Source organism: Mizuhopecten yessoensis, unplaced genomic scaffold, assembly GCF_002113885.1.
Source record: "Mizuhopecten yessoensis strain PY_sf001 unplaced genomic scaffold, ASM211388v2 scaffold1419, whole genome shotgun sequence".
NCBI classification, from domain to species: Eukaryota; Metazoa; Mollusca; class Bivalvia; order Pectinida; family Pectinidae; genus Mizuhopecten; species Mizuhopecten yessoensis.
Window position 1 is genome coordinate 377,794 of NW_018404037.1, and position 24,532 is coordinate 402,325.

At 33.3% G+C, this 24,532-nt stretch overlaps 1 protein-coding gene across 2 annotated transcripts in view; it reads right to left on the reverse strand.

Annotated features, from left to right (window-relative positions):
• Positions 1 to 23,933, reverse strand: part of LOC110462055 (protein Wnt-9a-like) — an 82,070-nt gene extending 58,137 nt beyond the window's left edge. The window contains exons 1-2 of one of the 2 annotated variants that reach the window (XM_021515838.1): positions 23,858 to 23,933; positions 10,623 to 11,003 (exon numbers count right to left, since the gene is read on the reverse strand). In XM_021515838.1, the coding sequence (XP_021371513.1) occupies positions 10,623 to 10,699 (77 nt within the window). In that variant the 5' untranslated portion in view covers positions 10,700 to 11,003; positions 23,858 to 23,933. Of the gene's footprint in view, positions 1 to 10,622; positions 11,448 to 23,857 lie in introns of those variants that run through there. The other variant, XM_021515847.1, reaches the window with a different exon arrangement.
• Between the last annotated feature and the right edge of the window lie 599 nt (positions 23,934 to 24,532).

Sequence of the window (24,532 nt, forward strand, 5' to 3'; positions counted from 1 at the left end):
GTAAATCATACAGGATGGCAGCATAACTGCCTGTCATATGTCGCTACCTAACAGATGAGGATGCAGTTCGCTATATCACATCACGAATGTTTGGAATGGGGATGTTTGTATTTACCTGTACGGTACAGGTACACAACAGGAAGGAGAAATACAAGTATGACATAACAAGAGGCATTAGTACAGTCAATTAGCAGGTGTCACCCTACAGGTAGGGGTTCTGAGGTTGACACATGAAGAATGAGACGTACGCATGAAGTTAACTCTTTAGAAAGGCTCGTAATAGTTACACAGAAAATGGTTTTTAAGAAGAATCGGTAAATGTGGTTAATAAATGCTACAAATTACATCTCATCATCCTAAACAAGAGTCCGGTGTGCTTAACTAAGATGATTAAGCAGGGAGTTTTTTGGCAATCTTTATGTTTTATTAATGAATAATTGTCCAATCTATGATACCTAGTTTTCAAAATATGAAAAGCGAAAATATGTTTAATAAACCCGGAGAAATGTGAGGAATGTAATCAGATAATACGTAATGTATGGCATATATCAGAGTAGGGGAACATTTATGTGGAAAGTATCCCTGATAAAAACTGATAAAATTGATTGTTTAATTCCTAACGTGATATGAAATTACAAATCAAAATGACTGGAACACTTCGAAATACATAAAAACGTCACACAGAAGTCTCGGGAGAGAGACCCATAGGAGTTATGCGTAATTTACTGTACAAAGAAACAAAGGTCGACCAATGTAGGTGTCAAATGAGAGGTTTTACGTTGTTGTTTAAGGAGTTTAGTCACAGAAAAACGGCAAGGCAACCCTAACATCTACATGCAGTAGTGCTTTTGAAGAATAATTTTTTATTTTCACTTCAAAGCTCCGAGCTTCATTTAACGACCCAAGAATAGAAAAAACGTTGCCATTCACATAAAATACGTTGTCTTGTTTTATGAATGTTTACTGAGAAAAAATCATAGGGTATCTCCTTTAATTGTCCGTTAACTAAATTTGATCCCGTCGGTATGTATATTATGTGTTGCCTTTCAGAAGTACCTTTAAGTAAACCTTTAAGTAAATACTAAATATTGACCAGGTATTTTTTACGGTTACTAGGATAAATAAATACAAACTACAATAGATGTATTTTGTTTGGTGATGTACGACACAATCTTATCACTTGTATCGCTCTTATACGTTTGCGTAAAGTTTCAAATCGTAACTCCTTTTTGTAAGATTGGTGAAGCTATCTGATAAATCCTTTCCGGCCCTGAACATATTAATGCAACAATGGGCTAAACGGTAGGTGTAGGAGAAAACAGAGAAACTGTGTAAAAGAGTGAGATTCCAACTTAGATCGGGACATGTTCGCCATATCTTAGCTTTAGTGAACTTCACCCTCCGTATCGAAGGTGGTCACGCCTTTCTATATTGATATCTCATATCGACAGTGAAGGACAAAGTTAAAATGGGTCGAATCTGATTTTACCATTGATGAGCAAATATATATCAAACCTAAGCTGGCACCCGATCATGTTTGAGGCTTTGAGGTATCCTTCAAGCTGGTATGTCGTGTACAGTATTGTTTTAAAATCATTAGAAAGAAACAAACATGTCGCGAGAAACAATACCTCATATGACAGGCGGCATGTATCCTATTAGCGACACCCTGTCTAAAACTATCATATGTCTGTAACTACTTGCTGTAAATAATTCTATAAATGAGTCTTTCTTGACATCGGTAATTTTCCTTTCACTTCCAATTGTCTATTGAGAGTGTTTTCATTATTCAGGTACCTCCGTAGACAGCTTTGTTGTACGTGTTATACCCAACCCTCCCGTATTAGTTGTTACACGCTGTAGTCTGTATAACATATCCTCACATTTACTGCCACGATAATTATCGTCTGTTGTATAGATATACAAGGTTTATTGATTGTTTTCCTTTCCGAGAGATCTAGGTTACTTTAGCATTCAATGTTAATTACGGAATCATGTCATATTTAATGGTATAGAAATGGGGATTTCAAGGTTAATGCAATGTAGTACATGTTTGTGTATTGATAGGCAATAAAATAAAGTAAATATTTGTTTATTGTGTGTTGACGTCACATACTATAGTTTATATGTTATGACGTAATGGTATCATGTTAATATTTTGAGGTAGTGTACTGTAATTTTGTTTGTGTATTGTGAGGTTATGTATGCAATATTTATGTGGAATTGTAGGTTGATATGTAATATTACAAGATTATGTATTGTGAGGTAATGTAATGTAGCTATTGTATATCTGTATCATGGGGCTATGTATGAAATATTTATGTACTGTGGGTTGATATGTTATATTACAAAATTATGCATTGCGAGGTAATTAAATGTTACAATCCTTGTGTATAGTGAGTTAATGTAGAACTATTTGTGTAATGTGATGCAGTAAATGTTTGTGTACTGTGACGTAGTAAATGTTTGTGAACTGTGAGGTAGTAAATGTGTGTGTACTGTGATGTAGTAAATGTATGTGTACTGTGCCGTAGTAAATGTGTGTGTGCTGTGAGGTAGTTAATGTGTGTGTTCTGTGATGTAGTAAATGTGTGTGTACTGTGATGTAGTAAATGTATGTGTACTGTGCCGTAGTAAATGTGTGTGTGCTGTGAGGTAGTTAATGTGTGTGTTCTGTGATGTAGTAAATGTGTGTGTACTGTGATGTAGTAAATGTTTGTTTACTGTGATGTAGTAAATGTTTGTGTACTGTGATATAGTAAATGGTTGTGTACTGTGATGTAGTAAATGTTTGTGTACTGTGACGTAGTAAATGTTTGTGTACTGTGATATGGTAAATGTTTGTGTACTGTGATGTAGTAAATGTGTGTGTACTGTGATGTAGTGAATGTTTGTGTACTGTGATGTAGTAAATGTATGTGTACTGTGATGTAGTAAATGTTTGAGTACTGTGATGTAGTAAATGTTTGTATACTGTGATGTAGTAAATGTTTGTGTACTTTGAGGTAGTATATGTTTGTGTAATGTGACGTAATAAATGTTTGTGTACTGTGATGTAGTAAATGTTTGTATACTGTGATGTATTAAATGTTTGTGTACTTTGAGGTAGTAAATGTTTGTGTAATGTGACGTAATAAATGTTTGTGTACTGGGATGTAGTAAATGTTTGTGTACTGTGATGTAGTAAATGCTTGTGAACTGTAACGTAGTAAATGTTTGTGTACTGTGATATAGTAAATGGTTGTGTACTGTGATGTAGTAAATGTTTGTGTACTGTGACGTAGTAAATGTGTGTGTACTGTGATGTAGTAAATGTTTGTGAACTGTGACGTAGAAAATGTGTGTGTAATATGACGTAGTAAATGTTTGTATAATGTGACGTAGTAAATGTGTGTGTACTGTGATGTAGTAAATGTATGTGTACTGTGCCGTAGTAAATGTGTGTGTGCTGTGAGGTAGTTAATGTGTGTGTACTGTGATTTAGTAAATGTTTGTGTACTGTGATGTAGTAAATGCTTGTGAACTGTAACGTAGTAAATGTTTGTGTACTGTGATATAGTAAATGGTTGTGTACTGTGATGTAGTAAATGTTTGTGTACAGTGATATAGTAAATGTTTGTGTACTGTGATATAGGTGAGTTAATGTAGAACTATTTGTGTAATGTGATGCAGTAAATGTTTGTGTACTGTGACGTAGTAAATGTGTGTGTACTGTGATGTAGTAAATGTTTGTTTACTGTGATGTAGTAAATGTTTGTGTACTGTGACGTAGTAAATGTTTGTGTACTGTGATGTAGTAAATGTTTGTATACTGTGATGTAGTAAATGTTTGTGTACTTTGAGGTAGTAAATGTTTGTGTAATGTGACGTAATAAATGTTTGTGTACTGTGATGTAGTAAATGTTTGTGTACTGTGATGTAGTAAATGCTTGTGAACTGTAATGTAGTAAATGTTTGTGTACTGTGATATAGTAAATGTGTTTGTACTGTGATGTAGTAAATGTTTGTGTACCGTGATGTAGTAAATGTGTGTGTACTGTGATGTAGTAAATGTTTGTGTACTGTAATGTAGTAAATGTTTGTATAATGTGACGTAGTAAATGTTTGTTAACTGTGATGTAGTAAATGTGTTTGTACTGTGATGTAGCAAATGTTTGTGTACCGTGATGTAGTAAATGTATGTGTACTGTGATGTAGTAAACGTTTGTGTACCGTGATGTAGTAAATGGGTGTGTACTGTGACATAGTAAATGTATGTGTAATATGACGTAGTAGATGTTTGTGTACTGTATTGTAGTAAATGTTTGTATAATGTGATGTAGTAGATGCTTGTGTACTGTGACATAGTAAATGTATGTGTAATGTGATGTAGTAAATGGGTGTGTACTGTGACATAGTAAATGTTTGTTTGATGTGATGTAGTAAATGTGTTTGTACTGTGATGTAGTAAATATTTGTGTACTGTGATGTAGAAAATGTGTGTGTACTGTGATGTAGTAAATGTGTGTGTATTGTGATGTAGTAAATGTTTTTGTACTGTAATGTAGTAAATGTTTGTATAATGTGATGTAGTAAATGTTTTTGTACTGTAATGTAGTAAATGTTTGTAAAATGTGACGTAGTAAATGTTTGTTTACTGTGATGTAGTAAATGGTTGTGTACTGTGACGTAGAAAATGTTTGTGAACTGTGATGTAGTAAATGTATGTGTACTGTGACGTAGTAAATATGTGTGTAATATGACGTAGTAAATGGTTGTATAATGTGATGTAGTAGATGCTTGTGTACTGTGACATAGTAAATGTATGTGTAATGTGATGTAGTAAGTTGGTGTGTACTGTGACGTAGTAAATATGTGTGTAATATGACGTAGTAAAGGTTTGTATAATGTGCCGTAGTAAATGTTTGTGTAATGAGATGAAGTAAATGTGTGTGTACTGGGATGTATTAAATGTTTGTGTACTGTATTGTAGTAAATGTTTGTATAATGTTATGTAGTAAATGTTTGTGTTCTGTAATGTAGTAAATGTTTGTATAATGTTATCCAGTAAATGTTTGTGTACTGTGACATAGTAAATGTTTATGTAATGTGATGTAGTAAATGGGTGTGTACTGTGACATAGTAAATGTATGTGTAATGTGATGTAGTAAATGTTTGAGTACTGTGATGTAGTAAATGTTTGTGTACTGTGACGTAGAAAATGTGTGTGTAATATGACGTAGTAAATGTTTGTATAATGTGATGTAGTAAATGCTTGTGTACTGTGACATAGTAAATGTTTGTGTAATGTGATGTAGTAAATGTGTGTGTACTGTGACGTAGTAAATGTGTGTGTGTACTGTGATGTAGTAAATGTGTGTGTACTGTGATGTATTAAATGTTTGTGTACTGTGACGTAGTAAATGTTTGTGTACTGTGATGTAGTAAATGTTTGTGTACTATGACGTAGTAAATATGTGTGTACTGTGGATGTAAGTTTGTGTATGACCTACGCATGAATTGGTTTTGAATTTATCTTACATCGTAATATAAGAACCAGATGAAATTCTGCATACTTTGCAAGTTGTTTTTATTTGTGAATTCAAATCTCATGTATATCAGAAGGCGGTGTATTTCCCTCCTCTGTCATTTTGGAAAGAAGACTATTATTAATGATACTCATGCAGTTATAAAAGATAAAGAATGTATTGCAAAGGGTTTTGAGGAAAGTAAATGAAAAAGAATCGTTCGTGTTATATTCAAGAAATATCTGCTGATAAATAAAATATGGGAGCACACCTGACCGGAGACAGAAGTGTTATTATAATACATCTGATACCTCTACTTCAATTAGGTTAAATATCACATAATCTCTATCTATTACTGTTGACAAGGTAATTACTCTGTTGTGTAATAGAATGTTATAATATATTTATGTTTTGCTTTTCATAACGACCATCATCACCACGAGAAGTGGTTTCACAGATAGAATCAACTTGATAAAGAGGATGAAAAATATATAATAGATATCATGATTTTCCAGCCTGTTCAAAAAATGTCAAGTAACCGTATTCTTACAGTTCACAATGTCCCGTTAACTTATACTTTCTGTTCATAAAGTCATGTTAATTCATTCTAATTGTTCACAAAGTAACGTAAACTCATACTAGATGTTAACAATATCAAATTAACTCAAACTCACGGTTCACAATATCAAGATAACTCAAACTAACTGTTCACAATGTCACGTTAACGGATACTAACTGTTCACAAAGTCACGTTAGCTTCAACTGACTGTTTACAATATCAAACTAACTCAAACTCACGGTTCACAATATCAAGATAACTCAAACTAACTGTTCATAATGTCACGTTAACTCATACTAACTGTTCATAATGACAAGTTAACGCATACTAACTGTTTACAACGCACAATGTCATGTTAACTTATCTTAACTGTTCATGAGGTCACGTTTACTCTTATTAAAGTACTACAAATAATACAAGTGATTAAAGTGTCCACAAGGTCATAATAACTCATACTAAATGTTAATAAGTTCACGTTAATTATTGTTATAACAATTTTCAACGATTTTAACATTTTATTCTTAACGTCAAGCAAATAATCTGATAAATACTTCTCATAAACGAACTATCCATTGAACACTATTCATAAACAAAATATCCATTGAACACTAATCATAATCGAAATATCCATTGAACACTATTCATAAACGAAACATCCATTGAACACTAATCATAAACGAAACATCCATTGAACACTATTCATAAACGAAACATCCATTGAAGACTATTCATAAACGAAACATCCATTGAACACTATTCATAAACAAAATATCCATTGAACACTATTCATAAACAAAGTATTTATTACATTATTATTTCTTAAACACGTATCCTTAACCAATATTTTCTTTTAAACATTTTTAAATGTAAAGTATCCTTTAAATACCTTATATACAGTATTTATTGACGAATTTTCATAAACAAAGTAACCGTTAAACACTTATCATGACACAAACTACCAGAAAACTATGTATCATGATAACCTAGAAAAGAAATTCTTCTCCATGTACGAAGCCAACGTTACTTTATATATTGAACGTTAGAAACCATTCCTATTTACGTAACCAAAGTAACTAATGTTTAACTTATAAATCATTCCTATTTGCTTCATCGAAGTACTGTTTATCTTAGAAATTATATATAATTAAGTGAATGAAATAACTTATATTTAACTTTGATTCATATCTACTAAGGTTATTTAAGTCGAAAATGTTGAGTCGTACAGGTTATCATTTGATACCCGATAGGCAAACATGCCAAGAGAAATGTATGTAAAAATTTACCAAATGGACTCTTTATCAAATTTACATGATTTATGTAAATTTCATCCGATTACTATAGAACCTATTATCAAATCACTCGGGAAAGTTTTCAAAAATATAAAAATATTCAAAATCAATGAAAACGTTATTTGAAAGTTTAATTCAAGTATTAAAATTTGAAAAATATCTGTACAAAAAAATGCCTCCCAAATCATGCATATTATTTTGAACAATTCCTTTTAAAATTGTGTTCAATACTTTATTGTAAATTTATCTTATATGGTTATTTGGCTGCAATATGACAATGACAACAAGCAACGTACCTAAATAAAGGCAATAATGGTTACCGGTATATATGTATTGACAAATATTATCTCCGGGTTTTTTTTATAATGATAAAAGAATAAATAAATTTCTTATTTTCTGACAAGGATTTTTACATTCCAACTCAAAATCATATAGCATGTTCGCATAATTTCCTCAATATACTGTTACCTATCAAAAGTTAGCATAGCTTAAGATTAAATATTACTGGAAATACCATGCTATTAAAATAGATGAAGTACTTATTCGTTAGTATCTTACATAACGATAGAATAACCTCTTCATTACATAGTAATAGAGTTAAAATTATTCTAAATAATGAAACAGGAATTATTGTTTTACGGCAATATACACCAACACTGAGCTTATATATAACAATGGGCAAACACTTACCTTATCTGTTGATAGACATACAGGTAGCACATGGTAGACTCAATATTATCTTAAGTAAAATATACCAACTTATTGCCTCATATACACCGAAGTCGAACTTTCACCTTACAGAATAAAAAATATCAACACTTACCTTATAGATAATGATCAAAACATTTCTTATGATAAACCTATCTTACGTTATAAATAAGGCTAGAACAACACTTACCTTATAAATAAGGATATACCAACACTTACGTTATAACTAAGGATATACCAACAATTTACCTTATAAATAAGGATAGACCAACACTTTACCTTATAAATAAGGATAGAGCAACACTTACCTTATAAATAAGGATAGACCAACACCTTACCCTATAAATAAGGATAGACCAACACTTACCTTTTAAATAAGGATAGACCAACACTTACGTTATAAATATGGATAGACCAACACTTACCTTATAAATAAGGATGGACCAACACTTACGTTATAAATAAGGATAGACCAACACTTACCTTATAAAGAAGGATAGACCAACACTTTACCCTATAAATAAGGATAGGCCAACACTTACCTTATAAATAAGGATAGACCAACCCTTTACCCTATAAATAAGGATAGACCAACACTTACCTTATACATAAGGATAGACCAACACTTTACCTTATCAATAAGGATAGACCAACACTTACCTTATAAATAAGTATAGACCAACACTTACGTTATAAATAAGGATAGACCAACACTTACCTTATCAATAAGGATAGACCAACACTTACCTTATAAATAAGGCTAGACCACCACTTACCTTATAAAAAAGGATATACCAACACTTACCTTATAAATAAGGATAGACCACCACCTACCTTATAAATAAGGATAGACCAACACTTTACCCTATAAATAAGGATATACCAACACTTTACCTTATAAATAAGGATAGACCAACTCTTTACCCTATAAATAAGGATAGACCAGCACTTACCTTATAAATAAGGATAGACCAACACTTTACCCTATAAATAAGGATAGACCAACACTTACCTTTTAAATAAGGATAGACCAACACTTACGTTATAAATATGGATAGACCAACACTTACCTTATAAATAAGGATGGACCAACACTTACCTTATAAATAAGGATAGACCTACACTTTACCCTATAAATAAGGATAGACCAACACTTACCTTTTAAATAAGGATAGACCAACACTTACGTTATAAATATGGATAGACCAACACTTACCTTATAAATAAGGATAGACTAACACTTTACCCTATAAATAAGGATAGACCAACACTTACCTTATACATAAGGATAGACCAACACTTTACCTTATCAATAAGGATAGACCAACACTTACCTTATAAATAGGGATAGACCAACACTTTACCCTATAAATAAGGATAGGCCAACACTTACCTTATAAATAAGGATAGACCAACGCTTACCTTATAAATCAGGATAGACCAACACTTACCTTATAAAAAAGGATATACCAACAATTACCTTATAAATAAGGATAGACCAACACTTACGTTATAAATATGGATAGACCAACACTTACCTTATAAATAAGGATGGACCAACACTTACCTTATAAATAAGGATAGACCTACACTTTACCCTATAAATAAGGATAGACCAACACTTACCTTATACATAAGGATAGACCAACACTTTACCTTATCAATAAGGATAGACCAACACTTACCTTATAAATAGGGATAGACCAACACTTTACCCTATAAATAAGGATATACCAACACTTTACCTTATAAATAAGGATAGACCAACACTTTACCCTATAAATAAAGATAGACCAACACTTTACCTTATAAATAAGGATAGAGCAACACTTACCTTATAAATAAGGATAGACCAACACTTACGTTATAAATAAGGATAGACCAACACTTACCTTATAAATCAGGATAGACCAACACTTACCTTATAAAAAAGGATATACCAACACTTATCTTATAAATAAGGATAGACCAACACTTACCTTATAAATAAGGATAGACCAACACTTACCTTATAAATAAGGATAGACCAACAATTTATCTTATCAATAAGGATAGACCAACACCTACCTTATAAATAAGGATAGACCAACACTTTACCTTATAAATAAGGATAGACCAACACTTACCTTATACATAAGGATAGACCAATAATGTATCTTCTAAATAAAAATAGACCAACACTTTACCTTATAAATAAGGATAGACCAACACTTTATCTTACATGGTGATAGACCAAGTACCTAAACCATTGATAACTAAGATTTGCTTTAAATATAAACACACCAACCATTGGCCACAAAAAGGATGGACCGACACTTCATAAGTAATCTATATACTTTGTAGGTGAAAACGAATCTTCAAACAATAATGTTCAGCTTAAATTAAGTCAACAACTTATCCAAATACTTACCAATTATTTATTTTAAACCAAAGCATATAAGAACACACGTTTTTTACCACTGACTCTGATTTACCTATTTTAACCCGGGGTAATAATACTGAAAGTATTGGTATGAATTACCGAAATAACAAGATAATTGACTATAGACCAACACTTACCCGAAGTAACCATAGGCCGACGGTAGTCCTAATAGTAAGACAATCACAGTCCGGTAGTAAAACGTCGGTATCCGCATGGTTCCTTAGACAGCTGCCGAGTCACGTTCATGACGCTGGGTCAGTGTAACCATGCCTTCGGACACTTTATAGTAGTAGTAATCCACGACAAACACTAAATAACAAATTCCAAGTTGAACAAATATATCCGATAAATTTTAAAAACACATGTTGCGTAGTTCGAACATATATGAACCCTTCCTGTTGTCCACATCAGAGTAATTCCATTCTTTGGAGTGTATCAGCATCGTCTGCTCGAGTCCCAGGACACATTGGAACAAAATGCTCACATAAATACCAAAAATAATCCAGGGATTAACACATCTGGAATAATGAAGATGAAAACAGTATAATAATGTGGTTATATTGGATAAAACTCCTTGTTGATTTTCATAAAGTAATACTTGTGTCACACAGCGTCTACAAGAAACATGTGGTGTTATATAGGTGTACTAGCTGGGCCCAGACTGTGCCGAGACCAACATTCATAACTCTCCTTCTATATGAACATACAGAAGTATATGTACAGATGAATCAAATTTGATCAAATCAGATACGAGGTTACATTTTCGGAGCAGATGGTTCGCGTGCCGATGACATTTGGGAAGGAGGGTAGCGACGCGCGGTGCGAGGTACTTAGTGCCGGTGCTTTCCCCACAGTGAGGAACACAGCCTCGACAGGTAGTATATACATGTACTGTCTGCTCTGACCAGTCACGTTATAGGTCAGATCTCACGAGAGCTGATAAAGGGACCGTCCTCTACACATACACGGGGGGTGTGGCATCGGCGTATACTACTGGGCACGGGCTAATTGTTTAGTATGATATTGGTTATACTTGTCTGTTTAAAACATACGTTTCATTATATAGACGAGTCTCGAAAATAAACCAATATCATATTGTGTTATATATCTAGTCTGGAAACTCGTTATTTACAGGTAGGCTGATCACTTTATGATTAAGTAGACTGGTCGACACAACTGATAGTAAATTTGAAGAAATGTTAATGATACATAAAATATACAAACAGAACATTACATTTATTATGTTTATCAATTTTCATATAGTTTCTTATGCAATTATATATATATATTATGTACGATTGTATTGGTTTGTCGACAATCCTATATATATATAGATAATATTTACCAGTCTCATTGATATAAGATTGGTCAACATTACATATGTAACCATACTGTTTCTGTTTGAGAGTTTGATTTTATATATATGTGACTTATCAACATGACTAGACATGGGAAGGTAGTTAACACTAGATCGTTATAATATAACCAAACAGGTGAGGTTAAGTTAAAGTATCAGTATAAAATATACCAACAGGCAAAGTTAAGATAAAGGATCAATATAAAATATACCAACAGGTAAAGTTAAGTTAAAGGATCGGTATCAAATGTACCAACAGGTAAAGTTAAGATAAAGTATCAGTATAAAATATACCAACAGGCAAAGTTAAATTAAAGGATGATCAGTATAAAATGTACCAGCAGGTTAAGTTAAGTTAAATGATCAGTTTAAAATGTACCAACAGGTAAAGTTAAGATAAAGTATCAGTATAAAATGTACCAACAGGTTAAGTTAAGATAAAGGATCAGTATAAAATATACCAACAGGTAAAGTTAAGATAAAGGATCAGTATAAATATACCAACAGGTAAAGTTAAGTTAAAGGATCAGTATAAAATGTACCAACAGGTAAAGTTAAGTTAAAGGATCAGTATAAAATGTACCAACAGGTAAAGTTAGAATAAAGGATGATCAGTATAAAATGTACCAGCAGGTAAAGTTAAGTTAAATGATCAGTATAAAATGTACCAGCAGGTAAAGTTAAGTTAAATGATCAATATAAAATGTACCAACAGGTAACGTTAAGTTAAAGGATCAGTATCAAATGTACCAACAGGTAAAGTTAAGTTAAAGTATCAGTATAAAATATACCAACAGGCAAAGTTAAGATAAAGGATCATTATAAAATTTACCAACACGTTAAGTTAAGTTAAAGGATCAGTATAATATGTACCAACAGGTAAAGTTAGGTTAAAGGATCAGTATGAAATATACCAACAAGTAAAGTTAAGTTACATGATCAACATAAAATATACCAACAGGTAAAGTTAAGTTAAATGATCAATATAAAATGTACCAACAGGTAACGTTAAGTTAAAGGATCAGTATAAAATGTACCAACAGGTAAAGTTAGAATAAAGGATGATCAGTATAAAATGTACCAGCAGGTAAAGTTAAGTTAAATGATCAAAATAAAATGTACCAACAGGTAACGTTAAGTTAAAGGATCAGTATAAAATGTACCAACAGGTAAAGTTAAAATAAAGGATGATCAGTATAAAATTTACCAGCAGGTAAAGTTAAGTTAAATGATCATTATAAAAGATACCAGCAGGGAAAGTTAAAATAAAGGATGATCAGTATAAAATTTACCAGCAGGTAAAGTTAAGTTAAATGCTCAAAATAAAATGTACCAACAGGTAAAGATAAAATAAAGGATGATCAGTATAAAATTTACCAGCAGGTAAAGTTAAGTTAAATGATCAGTTTAAAATGTACCAACAGGTAAAGTTAGGTTAAAGGATCAGTATGAAATATAGCAACAAGTAAAGTTAAGTTAAATGATCAACAAAAAATATACCGGCAGGTAAAGTTAGGTTAAATGATCAATATAAAATGGGACAACAGGTAAAGTTAAGTTAAATGCTCAAAATAAAATGTACCAACAGGTAAAGTTAAGTTAAATGATCAGTATGAAATATACCAACAAGTAAAGTTAAGTTAAATGATCAACAAAAAATATACCAGCAGGTAAAGTTAGGTTAAATGATCAATATAAAATATACTAACAGGTAAAGTTAAGATAAAGGATCAGTATAAATATTCCAACTGATAGAGTTAAGTTAAAGGATCGGTATAAAATGTACCAACAGGTAAAGTTAAAATAAAGGATGATCAGTATAAAATTTACCAGCAGGTAAAGTTAAGTTAAATGATCAGTATAAAATGTACCTGCAGGTTAAGTTAAATGATCAATATAAAATGTACCAACAAGTAAAGTTAAGTTAAACGATCAGTATAAAATGTACCAACAGGTATAGTTAAGTCAAAGTATCAGTATAAAATATACCAACAGGCAAAGTTAAGATAAAGGATCATTATAAAATATACCAACAGGTAAAGTTAAGTTAAAGGATCAGTATAAAATGTACCAACAGGTAAAGTTAAGTTAAAGGATCAGTATGAAATATACCAACAGGTCAAGTTAAGTTAAATGATCAGTATTAAATATACCAACAGGTAAAGTTAAGTTAAATGATCAATATAAAATATACCAACAGGTAAAGTTAAGTTAAATGATCAATATAAAATATACCAGCAGGTAAAGTTAAGTTAAATGATCAATATAACATATACCAACAGGTAAAGTTAAGTTAAATGATCAATATAAAATATACCAACAGGTAAAATTAAGTTAAATGATCAATATAAAATATACCAGCAGGTAAAGTTAAGTTAAATGATCAATATAAAATATACCAACAGGTAAAGTTAAGTTAAATGATCAATATAAAATATACCAACAGGTAAAGTTAAGATAAAGGATCAGTTTAAATATTCCAACTGGTAGAGTTAAGTTAAAGGATCAGTATAAAATGTACCAACAGGTAAAGTTAAAATAAAGGATGACCAGTATAAAATGTACCAGCAGGTAAAGTTAAGTTAAATGATCAGTATAAAATGTACCAGCAGGTAAAGTTAAGTTAAATGATCAATATAAAATGTACCAACAAGTAAAGTTAAGTTAAACGATCAGTATAAAATGTACCAACAGGTATAGTTAAGTCAAAGTATCAGTATAAAATATACCAACAGGCAAAGTTAAGATAAAGGATCATTATAAAATATACCAACAGGTAAAGTTAAGTTAAAGGATCAGTATAAAATGTACCAACAGGTAAAGTTAAGTTAAAGGATCAGTATGAAATATACCAACAGGTCAAGTTAAGTTAAATGATCAGTATAAAATATACCAACAGGTAAAGTTAAGTTAAATGATCAATATAAAATATACCAACAGGTAAAGTTAAGTTAAATGATCAATATAAAATATACCAGCAGGTAAAGTTAAGTTAAATGATCAATATAACATATACCAACAGGTAAAGTTAAGTTAAATGATCAATATAAAATATACCAACAGGTAAAGTTAAGTTAAATGATCAATATAAAATATACCAGCAGGTAAAGTTAAGTTAAATGATCAATATAAAATATACCAGCAGGTAAAGTTAAGTTAAATGATCAATATAAAATATACCAACAGGTAAAGTTAAGTTAAATGATCAATATAAAATATACCAACAGGTAAAGTTAAGTTAAATGATCAATATAAAATATACCAGCAGGTAAAGTTAAGTTAAATGATCAATATAACATATACCAACAGGTAAAGTTAAGTTAAATGATCAATATAAAATATACCAACAGGTAAAATTAAGTTAAATGATCAATATAAAATATACCAGCAGGTAAAGTTAAGTTAAATGATCAATATAAAATATACCAACAGGTAAAGTTAAGATAAAGGATCAGTTTAAATATTCCAACTGGTAGAGTTAAGTTAAAGGATCAGTATAAAATGTACCAACAGGTAAAGTTAAAATAAAGGATGATCAGTATAAAATGTACCAGCAGGTAAAGTTAAGTTAAATGATCAGTATAAAATGTACCAGCAGGTAAAGTTAAGTTAAATGATCAATATAAAATGTACCAACAAGTAAAGTTAAGTTAAACGATCAGTATAAAATGTACCAACAGGTATAGTTAAGTCAAAGTATCAGTATAAAATATACCAACAGGCAAAGTTAAGTTAAAGGATCATTATAGAATATACCAACAGGTAAAGTTAAGTTAAAGGATCAGTATAAAATATACCAACAGGTAAAGTTAAGATAAAGGATCAGTATAAATATTCCAACTGGTAGAGTTAAGTTAAAGGATATGTATTGAGTATACCAAAAAGTAAAGTAAATTTAAAGGAACAGTATTAAATATACCAACAGGTAAAGTTAAGTTAAAGGATCAGTATAAAATAAACCAACAGGTAAAATTAAGTTAAAGGATCGGTATTAAATATACAAAGACAAAGCATGTAAAATTAGGGCGAAATTAGTTATTGTAATGCTATATTAGAATAATACAGACAAAGAATATCCATTTGGACATAAAAACGATACAATAGTTCACTTTGTGAGAATAGAAATTATAAGATAATTCACGTTTATCAATGATATCGGTCTAATTTGCTTATGCATTATTTGACACTATTTTGACACTATTTGTATTATCTGTAGCGAAAAAGATACTTATAAGTTACGCTTTGTATGGATGTATAATCATAAAACCGTCTTTGGGTAAATCTAATCATGTATTAAATGTAAGGTAACATTTAACTGTTTATGTCAAGCTAAGTGTAGTGTTGTCTGTAGGTAAATCTTAACGTGTATTTAGTGTAAGGTAACATATAATCGTCTATGTCAGGCTAAGTGTAGTGTTGTATGTGTCATGCTAAGTGTTGTGTTGTATGTGTCATGCTTAGTGTAGTGTTGTATGGGTCTGGCTAAGTGTTGTGTTGTATGGGTCATGCTAAGTGTAGTGTTGTATGTGTCAGGCTAAGTGTAGTGTTGTATGTGTCATGCTAAGTGTTGTGTTGTATGGGTCATGCTAAGTGTAGTGTTGTCTATGTCAGGCTAGTGTTGTATGTGTCATGCTAAGTGTTGTGTTGTATGAGTCAGGCTAAGTGTAGTGTTGTATGTGTCAGGCTAAGTGTAGTGTTTTATATGTCAGGCTAAGTGTTGTGTTGTCTGGGTCATGCTAAGTGTCGTGTTGTATGGGTCATGCTAAGAGAAGTGTTGTCTATGTCAGGCTAGTGTTGTATGTGGCAGGGTAAGTGTAGTGTTGTAAGTTTCAGGCTAAGTGTAGTGTTTTATATGTCAGGCTAAGTGTAGTGCTGTATGTGTCAGGCTAAGTGAAGTGTTGTATGTGTCATGCTTAGTGTAGTGTTGTATGGGTCAGGCTAAGTGTAATGTTGTATGTGTAATGCTTAGTGTAATGTTGTATGGGTCATGCTAAGTGTAGTGTTGTATGGGTCATGCTAAGTGTAGTGTTGTATTGGTCTGGCTAAGTGTTGTGTTGTATGGGTCAGGCTAAGTGTAATGTTGTACGTGTAATGCTAAGTGTAGTGTTGTATATGTCAGGCTAAGTGTAGTGTTGTATGTGTCATGCTAAATGTCGTGTTGTATGTGTCAGGCTAAGTGTAATGTTGTATGTGTCATGCTAAGTGTAGTGTTGTCTGTGTCAGGTTAAGGGTAGTGTTATATGTGTCAGGCTAAGTGTAATGTTGTATATGTCAGGCTAAGTGTTGTGTTGTATATGTCAGGCTAAGTGTAGTGTTGTATGAGTCAGGATAAGTGTAATGTGTTGTATGTGTCATGTTAAGTGTAGTGTTGTATTGGTCATGCTAAGTGTAGGGTTGTATGGGTCATGCTAAGGGTAGTGTTGTATGTGTCAGGTTAAGTGTAATGTTGTATGTGTCATTCTATGTGTAGTTTTGTATGTGTCAGGTTAAGTGTAGTTTTGTATGTGTCAGGTGTAGTGTTGTGTTGTATGTGTCAGGTGTAGTGTAGTGTTGTATGTGTCAGGCTAAGTGTAGCGTTGTAAGTTTCAGGCTAAGTGTCGTGTTGTCTGTTTCAGGCTAAGTGTAGCGTTGTAAGTGTCAGGCTAAGTGTCGTGTTGTCTGTTTCAGGCTAAGTGTAGTGTTGTCTGTGTCAGGCTAAGTGTCGTGTTGTCTGTTTCAGGCTAAGTGTAGCGTTGTATGGGTCAGGCTAAGTGTAGTGTTGTATGTGTCAGGCTTAGTGTAGTGTTGTATGTGTCAGGCTAAGTGTCGTGTTGTCTGTGTCAGGCTAAGTGTCGTGTTGTCTGTTTCAGGCTAAGTGTAGTGTTGTAAGTGTCAGGCTAAGTGTAGTGTTGTATGCGTCAGGCTAAGTGTAGTGTTGTATGTGTCAGGCTAAGTGTAGTGTTGTATGTGTCACGCTTAGTGTAGTGTTGTATGTGTCAGGCTAAGTGTAGTGTTGTCTGTTTCAGGCTAAGTGTAGTGTTGTCTGTGTCAGGCTAAGTGTCGTGTTGTATGGGTCATGCTAAGTGTAGTGTTGTATGTGTCAGGCTAAGTGTAGTGTTGTATGTGTCAGGCTGAGTGTAGTGTTGTATGTGTCATGCTAAGTGTAATGTTGTATGTGTCAGGCTAAGTGAAGTGTTGTATGTGTCAGGCTAAGTGTAGTGTTGTAAATGTCAGGCTAAGTGTAGTGTTGTATGTGGGTAAATATAAACATGGATGAAGTGTAGGGTAACATATAACTGTCTGTGTCAGGCTAAGTGTAGTGTTGTGTGTTGATAAACTTACACACTCAGTTAAGTATAACCTTATGATATCCACTTTTTTCCTGCGTTACAAGTGTGTATGTTGCATTAGTTAGAGGTTATCATATAGCCATTACAATAGCACACTCCGTATCAGCCCGACACTTCCATATCAGATCGACGGGCCGGAGGCCCGAGGGCTCATAGGCGTCGAGGGCTGATACGGAGTGGGCATGGAAATGAGCATACAGTAACCTTAAGCTTTATATACTATTTTATACCGTCCATAACATCAAAAGTATAAGCAATAACACACAAAATTGGCAGAAAACTGATATCACTTGAGCTTAACTACAATCACATTCTACTTTAGATAAAACACTATGAAAAGTATAGTATATACAGACGGATATAAAGTGGTGATTTTTCTGAAAAGTATTCAATCGGAAGTTAAACGGATATGGCCAGTGCTGGGCTGATTTTGCGTGCGCCGGACGGAAATGGATTGGCCCGGGATATGGGCTATGCATAGTCTCGTTCAACCAGACTCTTGTCTGCGCCAGCTACGCCGAACAGAGAGTCTGGACAAATTCTACGATATCGTTTCGTTAAGTCATAACGAGGATTAGCAGAAATCTGGTGAATGATTTCATTGGTCAAAGGTAGACACACCCTTTTAAAGATGACTGCGACCTTTGATACCATCGATGAAATTATATCATCTTTTCCACTGAAATCACTGCAAACTGGGTACAGAAAAAGTTGATGATATATACATTTCTTCCTCGGTTGTTTATGAAATTAAGATCGACATCAACAACCCAAAATTACACAGGTGCTGGACACAAATAGTGATATGATGTGAAAATATATAGTATAAACATCATATTACTATTAGTGTGTCCAGCACCTGTGCACCACTAGTGCCATTAATGAAACGAAAGTAAAATCACTGCCCTCTAGTGGTGATTATGTTATAGTACTGTGTTTTTGACCAGACTCTTGAATTACAAAGTGATCAGGCGTCTGGTTGAACGAGACTAGGGCTACGCACAGCTTGCAGTATCATACATGAAAAACAATCCATATCACGGACATGTATATGATAATATATCTTATTTGAATGCATGCCCTATTCATATTGCCTCGGAATGGATGTGTAAGCCTTTCAAACAGCGAGTTCTCAATGACAGCTCGACCTAGCAAACGTGCATGGCCACCGACTCTTGTTTCGGAAATGGCTTTTATATGATGTTCCTAATTCAATATTCAAAACTATCGTGATATCTCACCAACTTTACGTGAAAATGGACTATCTAACGGGCTGACATATAGCTAGCAGCTGTAAAACATGGGAAACAAATGTTAAATTGTTATACATCGAATTGAACAATATGTTTTAAATTTAATTGAATTTTAACATTCACACTGACGAGTTGTTGGTGTATGACAGAAGTTAGTCTGTTTCATTAACGGAATGGTTTTCGATTAACGATACAGACTTGTCTTTGATTTTCTCCACTTAACAATTTGAGAACGAGAACAGTTCCTTAGGTCCCTTGACTCAGCACTACCTATAAATGGTCATTTTTATTTTGAACGTTATATTTGTTTTTGACATTAGACTCAAATCAATGTTGAATACCACCGGAAGTCGTATTCAGGAATGATCGAAAATAAGATAAAGACCCAATGTTACCATCATACATAACACTTACCTCCCTTTTATCAAAATTAAAACGTGACTTTAAAGATTACCGAAATATTTAACTACTGACGTCCCAATGATGAGAATAATAATGTCCCTTTACAAAGCATACATAATTACAAGCGTAGTCACAGAGATCACCACTCATCTTAGAGATTTTACAAATTTCTTGTCTGTCGAAATTGAATCAAGGAAATGAAATTATTTATTCATTATTGATTACTAAAAAAGTAGGTATAAATAATGTAGAATGAAACAAAATATTTCCGTACGAAATATGAAAAGATATTAAAGTTTTGTAATTAAAATAACCGATCGTGTCTCTTTAATATTCCATAGTTTTGCAAGATACGCATTTGCGTGCAACCCTAAGCAACGAAATATCCCGACAAGTGAAGAAAGTAGCCCTAGGCGTATAACACTCGTTGGCGCGTTACCGGGACGACACGCCCAATTGGTTGTGTACGTACAAACTCCAATATCGCCATTGATAGCCTTTTGTGTGAACTGTGGAGCTGAACGATATGTTTTACTTACGTAGGAGTTTTCATGTCTGAAGTTGTCTTCATATATACATCCCTACGCTAGGAACTTGCTTTTATGGTGTAATATATTTTGATTGCAATAACGTAAAAACAGGGCGAATTGTAAAGAGGTTCATAAGATCCAAAACATTATTTTTCAACCTGTTTGTAATAGTTTTCCATTAATTAAACATCTATATGATTGTAACGTGTATTTACTAGTTTTTGCTTGATTTCTATTTGACCTTTAAAATGTTACTTTAGATATTCATATTTTGAGAAACGTCTTTTTGTGATCGAGTTTGTCATGTTCGCGATTAATTGTATTAATTTCATTCATTAAAAAAAAAAAAAAAAAAGATTCATGCTTGATTGTACTCGCAAACTAATCTAAGATATCGTAAAATCGTTATTTTCAGGACCCTGTTACATGAACACAGTGTAAATTACCGGTTTGTGTTAATTACTTTGTGTGTTATCGACGTCGTTTGAACATTTCTTTGAGTACAAACTTTCCACTATAGCTGTCTAGCTGGTACATGTTCCGATCTATAGCACTGATAGGGGTAAAACATGATGTTTTGGCGGTGACAATATTAAAAATCAATGTTCGTTGTTTTTGTTTTCCCACGACTATCTCACTAATCAAATTGTTTCCGAACGTCTGACGTCATAGAAACGTTATTCTAGTATATCAAACATGTTCCAAATTATGACACAGCTGCACACAATTGTGATAAAGGACGTATCAAACCCTGGTGGCAGGTACAACCAACATATAGGGACAGTTTTTTGTTGTAGTGGTTTTCTCAACATTGCGACAGATGTTTGGTCATTAAGGCAATTGTCTACAGTAGAGAGTAGAGCGAGTAAACCAATGCAGTGAGGACAGCAGATACATGCTGGCAGAGTGTGACGGTTCCGCTTCTGAAAGAGGGCAACTTAACACAGAACAGATAAATTGGTCAATCCAATCGTACAGTGGACGAGAGTGAAAGTTCGCGATTCTGGAAAAGCCTCGACATAAAGACATCCCATAGGATCACCTCGTGGTATGTTATAGACAAACTCGTCAAGCTTCCAAGTGTGAAACGACATTATATCGAATTCAATATTATATTAAAATACGATCAACATCCGCAATATATCTATAGGCATTTGAGAACTCTGCGTGAGCCGTTCTATGTGTTATATTCTACGTTTTGGGTTCCACGTATTTAGTTATAAACTTCGTTCTGTGTTCTACGTTCCGTTCTTTGCGTACTGTGTTCTACGTATATAGTTATGACCTGCGTTCTATATTCTTTGCCATATACAGAACTTTAAAGTCCCGCATGTTGGTAACGTTACGTCCATCATCTTATCACGCTTTCTTGCATTCACGGAAGAGTAAATAAAACCATTCGATCGTTCTCAACGAAAAGGTGGATGGCGAAAATATTTACCAAAAACAAATCATCAAAGACTAGATTATCTACAATGTCCGATAAAGCATCGCTATAGTACATGGAGAACATTGCCCAATCTTATAGTGGAATTGCAAAGCCATACTAGATACCAAAGATACATATGTATTGTAACCATATTTTAAAATCTTTTCGTTACATCAATAACGGTATGCGATTAATGGACTTCACCAATGGTTGCACGGCAAACAAGAGAGGAGATGCGAAGGTGAGGAGCGATTTGATGACCACTGTAAAAAGGAAGAAATGTGGCATACGGAAAGGAAAATCTGAACAAAAATTATGATAGTAACCAGTCTAATATATACTAGTATATATAATGGCGTCATCAGTATATTTGATATTATTTACACTATGATTTCATTCTCTGAATTACATAACTAGCAATAAACACCACATTTCAAGAGAGATAAAAATTAAACCGAAAAAATTGTGATTTATTTAATATTGAGCTAATAAAACAATGCATTACTGAAACCGTCAATCTATTAACCATTGGTAGGCAATAAAATAAGCAATACATCGGGAGGATATTTTTACAGTAAACCAATTAATTATTCATTAAATCAAAATAAACAGAAAACCAATTATTTATTGAACATAAATTAATCGGTCAATTTTTGATAACGTGGTTGTTTGTTCAATGATATGTTTCCAAGGAGTTGCATTTATGAAATAGAAAAAGGCTGGGTTTGTTATTGTTTATTTGTACCTTGTCAGTATTCGGATCTGCGTTTCCTCTTCTCGTGAACAAAATTAAACACCTAACGAAATATAAATAATTTACAAACATTCAGTAATCTATATAAGTGGAATTAAAGGCAAACACACGATATCCCGTCCTTCATAGCTTTCGTATAAACTAGATTTCTTTCTTCACTAGACAGTTTAGAACTATTTAACAGCCCAGTCTTCATTGGAATACATTCTGTTGTTAGACCAAAAAGGTGCCTCTTTCTCCCAGCAATAGCATGGCACGGTAAACACATTCTAGTTTATGCTGTGCGAAACTGTGAATTCACACCTGAAGGTTTGAACATGGTCAAAAGAATTAACTGATAGTACATCCTACCCATCAAGGAGAATTCCGTGCCCTCTGATAAAGGGACAACGCTATGAGGAAAGTTGACCTGTTGCTCGCACTATTGGAGATTTAAACTTTTGAAGCCTTCCACATTCCATTACGTTCTACCGTGTATCCAAATATTCATTGGATTTGATATATTTGTACCTTCCATATTTCTTTTATTCCAATGGTGAAAACAATAACTTGAACAAGTACCTACAATGAACAATTGTATGCTATATGTGTATTACCCAAGTAGTAAAGAGTTTGTTTTCTTAAAGTGAATCTTTCAAAAAACAAACTTCCATGTGTCGCTACTACCTGAGCAGTTAATCGCTGGTTTTGTCGATAGAGAATCATTTTACGAAGATAGATGTACTATTCATAATTTATTTTTACTTTTTTTTTTCTCTCCAAATGGCGATTGGTGTGCACACACAAAATGTGAGACCCCGAATTTAGACACGCGCCGGGCGATATGATGTTTGTCAACTTTGAGCACGCGCGGCAAGACTTTCCACGACTTTATATAATCTTTAACAAAGAATCGTTATGTGTCCTGTGATACAAATGTGTACAGTATCGTTACATTATTAGACAGGGCATGGATTGTGTTTACTTGCACGAAAATACACACACACACCTTAGCACACACATACGGATACAGCCATGCAAGACCGATCATCTTATAGATTTAAAGTACTTTTTTACTTACTCGAAGCTTTAAAAATACTGAAGAGAGAGAAAATATCATAACATTACCAATCTACCATATGTGGAAAGCACATGTGCACATTTGGAAGCATGCATAGCGGATCACAAACATATCTGCTGTACATAAGTCAACATAAAACACAATAGGTTGTCAACATTAGATCACCGCCTGTTCCACTTACACCTGAAAATATCCGAGGATTGAAAAATAACTGTACAAAACTCAAGTCACATAATATTTCAAAACTGATCCACTTACCGATACGACATCATAGTAAGCTAATCCCATTCTGTTCATTCCATATTCATTACACAGATGGTCTGATTGGTCTATAATATTTGAAAAGGTGCCGGGAAGATATGACCTCGCAATAACACAACTTCTAAACAAATCGTTGCTGTCCAAGTGAGCAAACTCTGGATTAAGTAAAGTCGTGTGACTAGTGTTGCCAACAATGCCTATGTGACATGTGTATACTTACGTCTGAAAACACACGGCAATACTTCTGTATAAATCTACGTAGAAATAATGTCGGCCGATACTATTTCCCCGACGACGAGGACGTGAGTTGTGTGGAGTTGAATATCCCTCAAGCTGGTTCGGATGCTATGTGATAGCGAACCTTGGATAGTGTCTCTCAATACCACAAAACTCATCAGTAAATGCGCTGAAATGACTATATTTTAATTCTCAACCACATGTGTGACAGGAGTTGACCGAGGGGTCTCTATAATCCGGATAAGGACCGTTTAGAGGTGTCAGAGGAGGGGACAATTTATCACCCCGTTAGAGGTGTCCATCGACTCATTTAACGCACGCCCCTGTCTTTATTTGTACATGCACTTCTGGTTTATATATTGGGGTATCAGTCAAACATCACAATATAACCATCCACTAATAATCGATTAGACGGTGGCAGCGCCATTGGATACG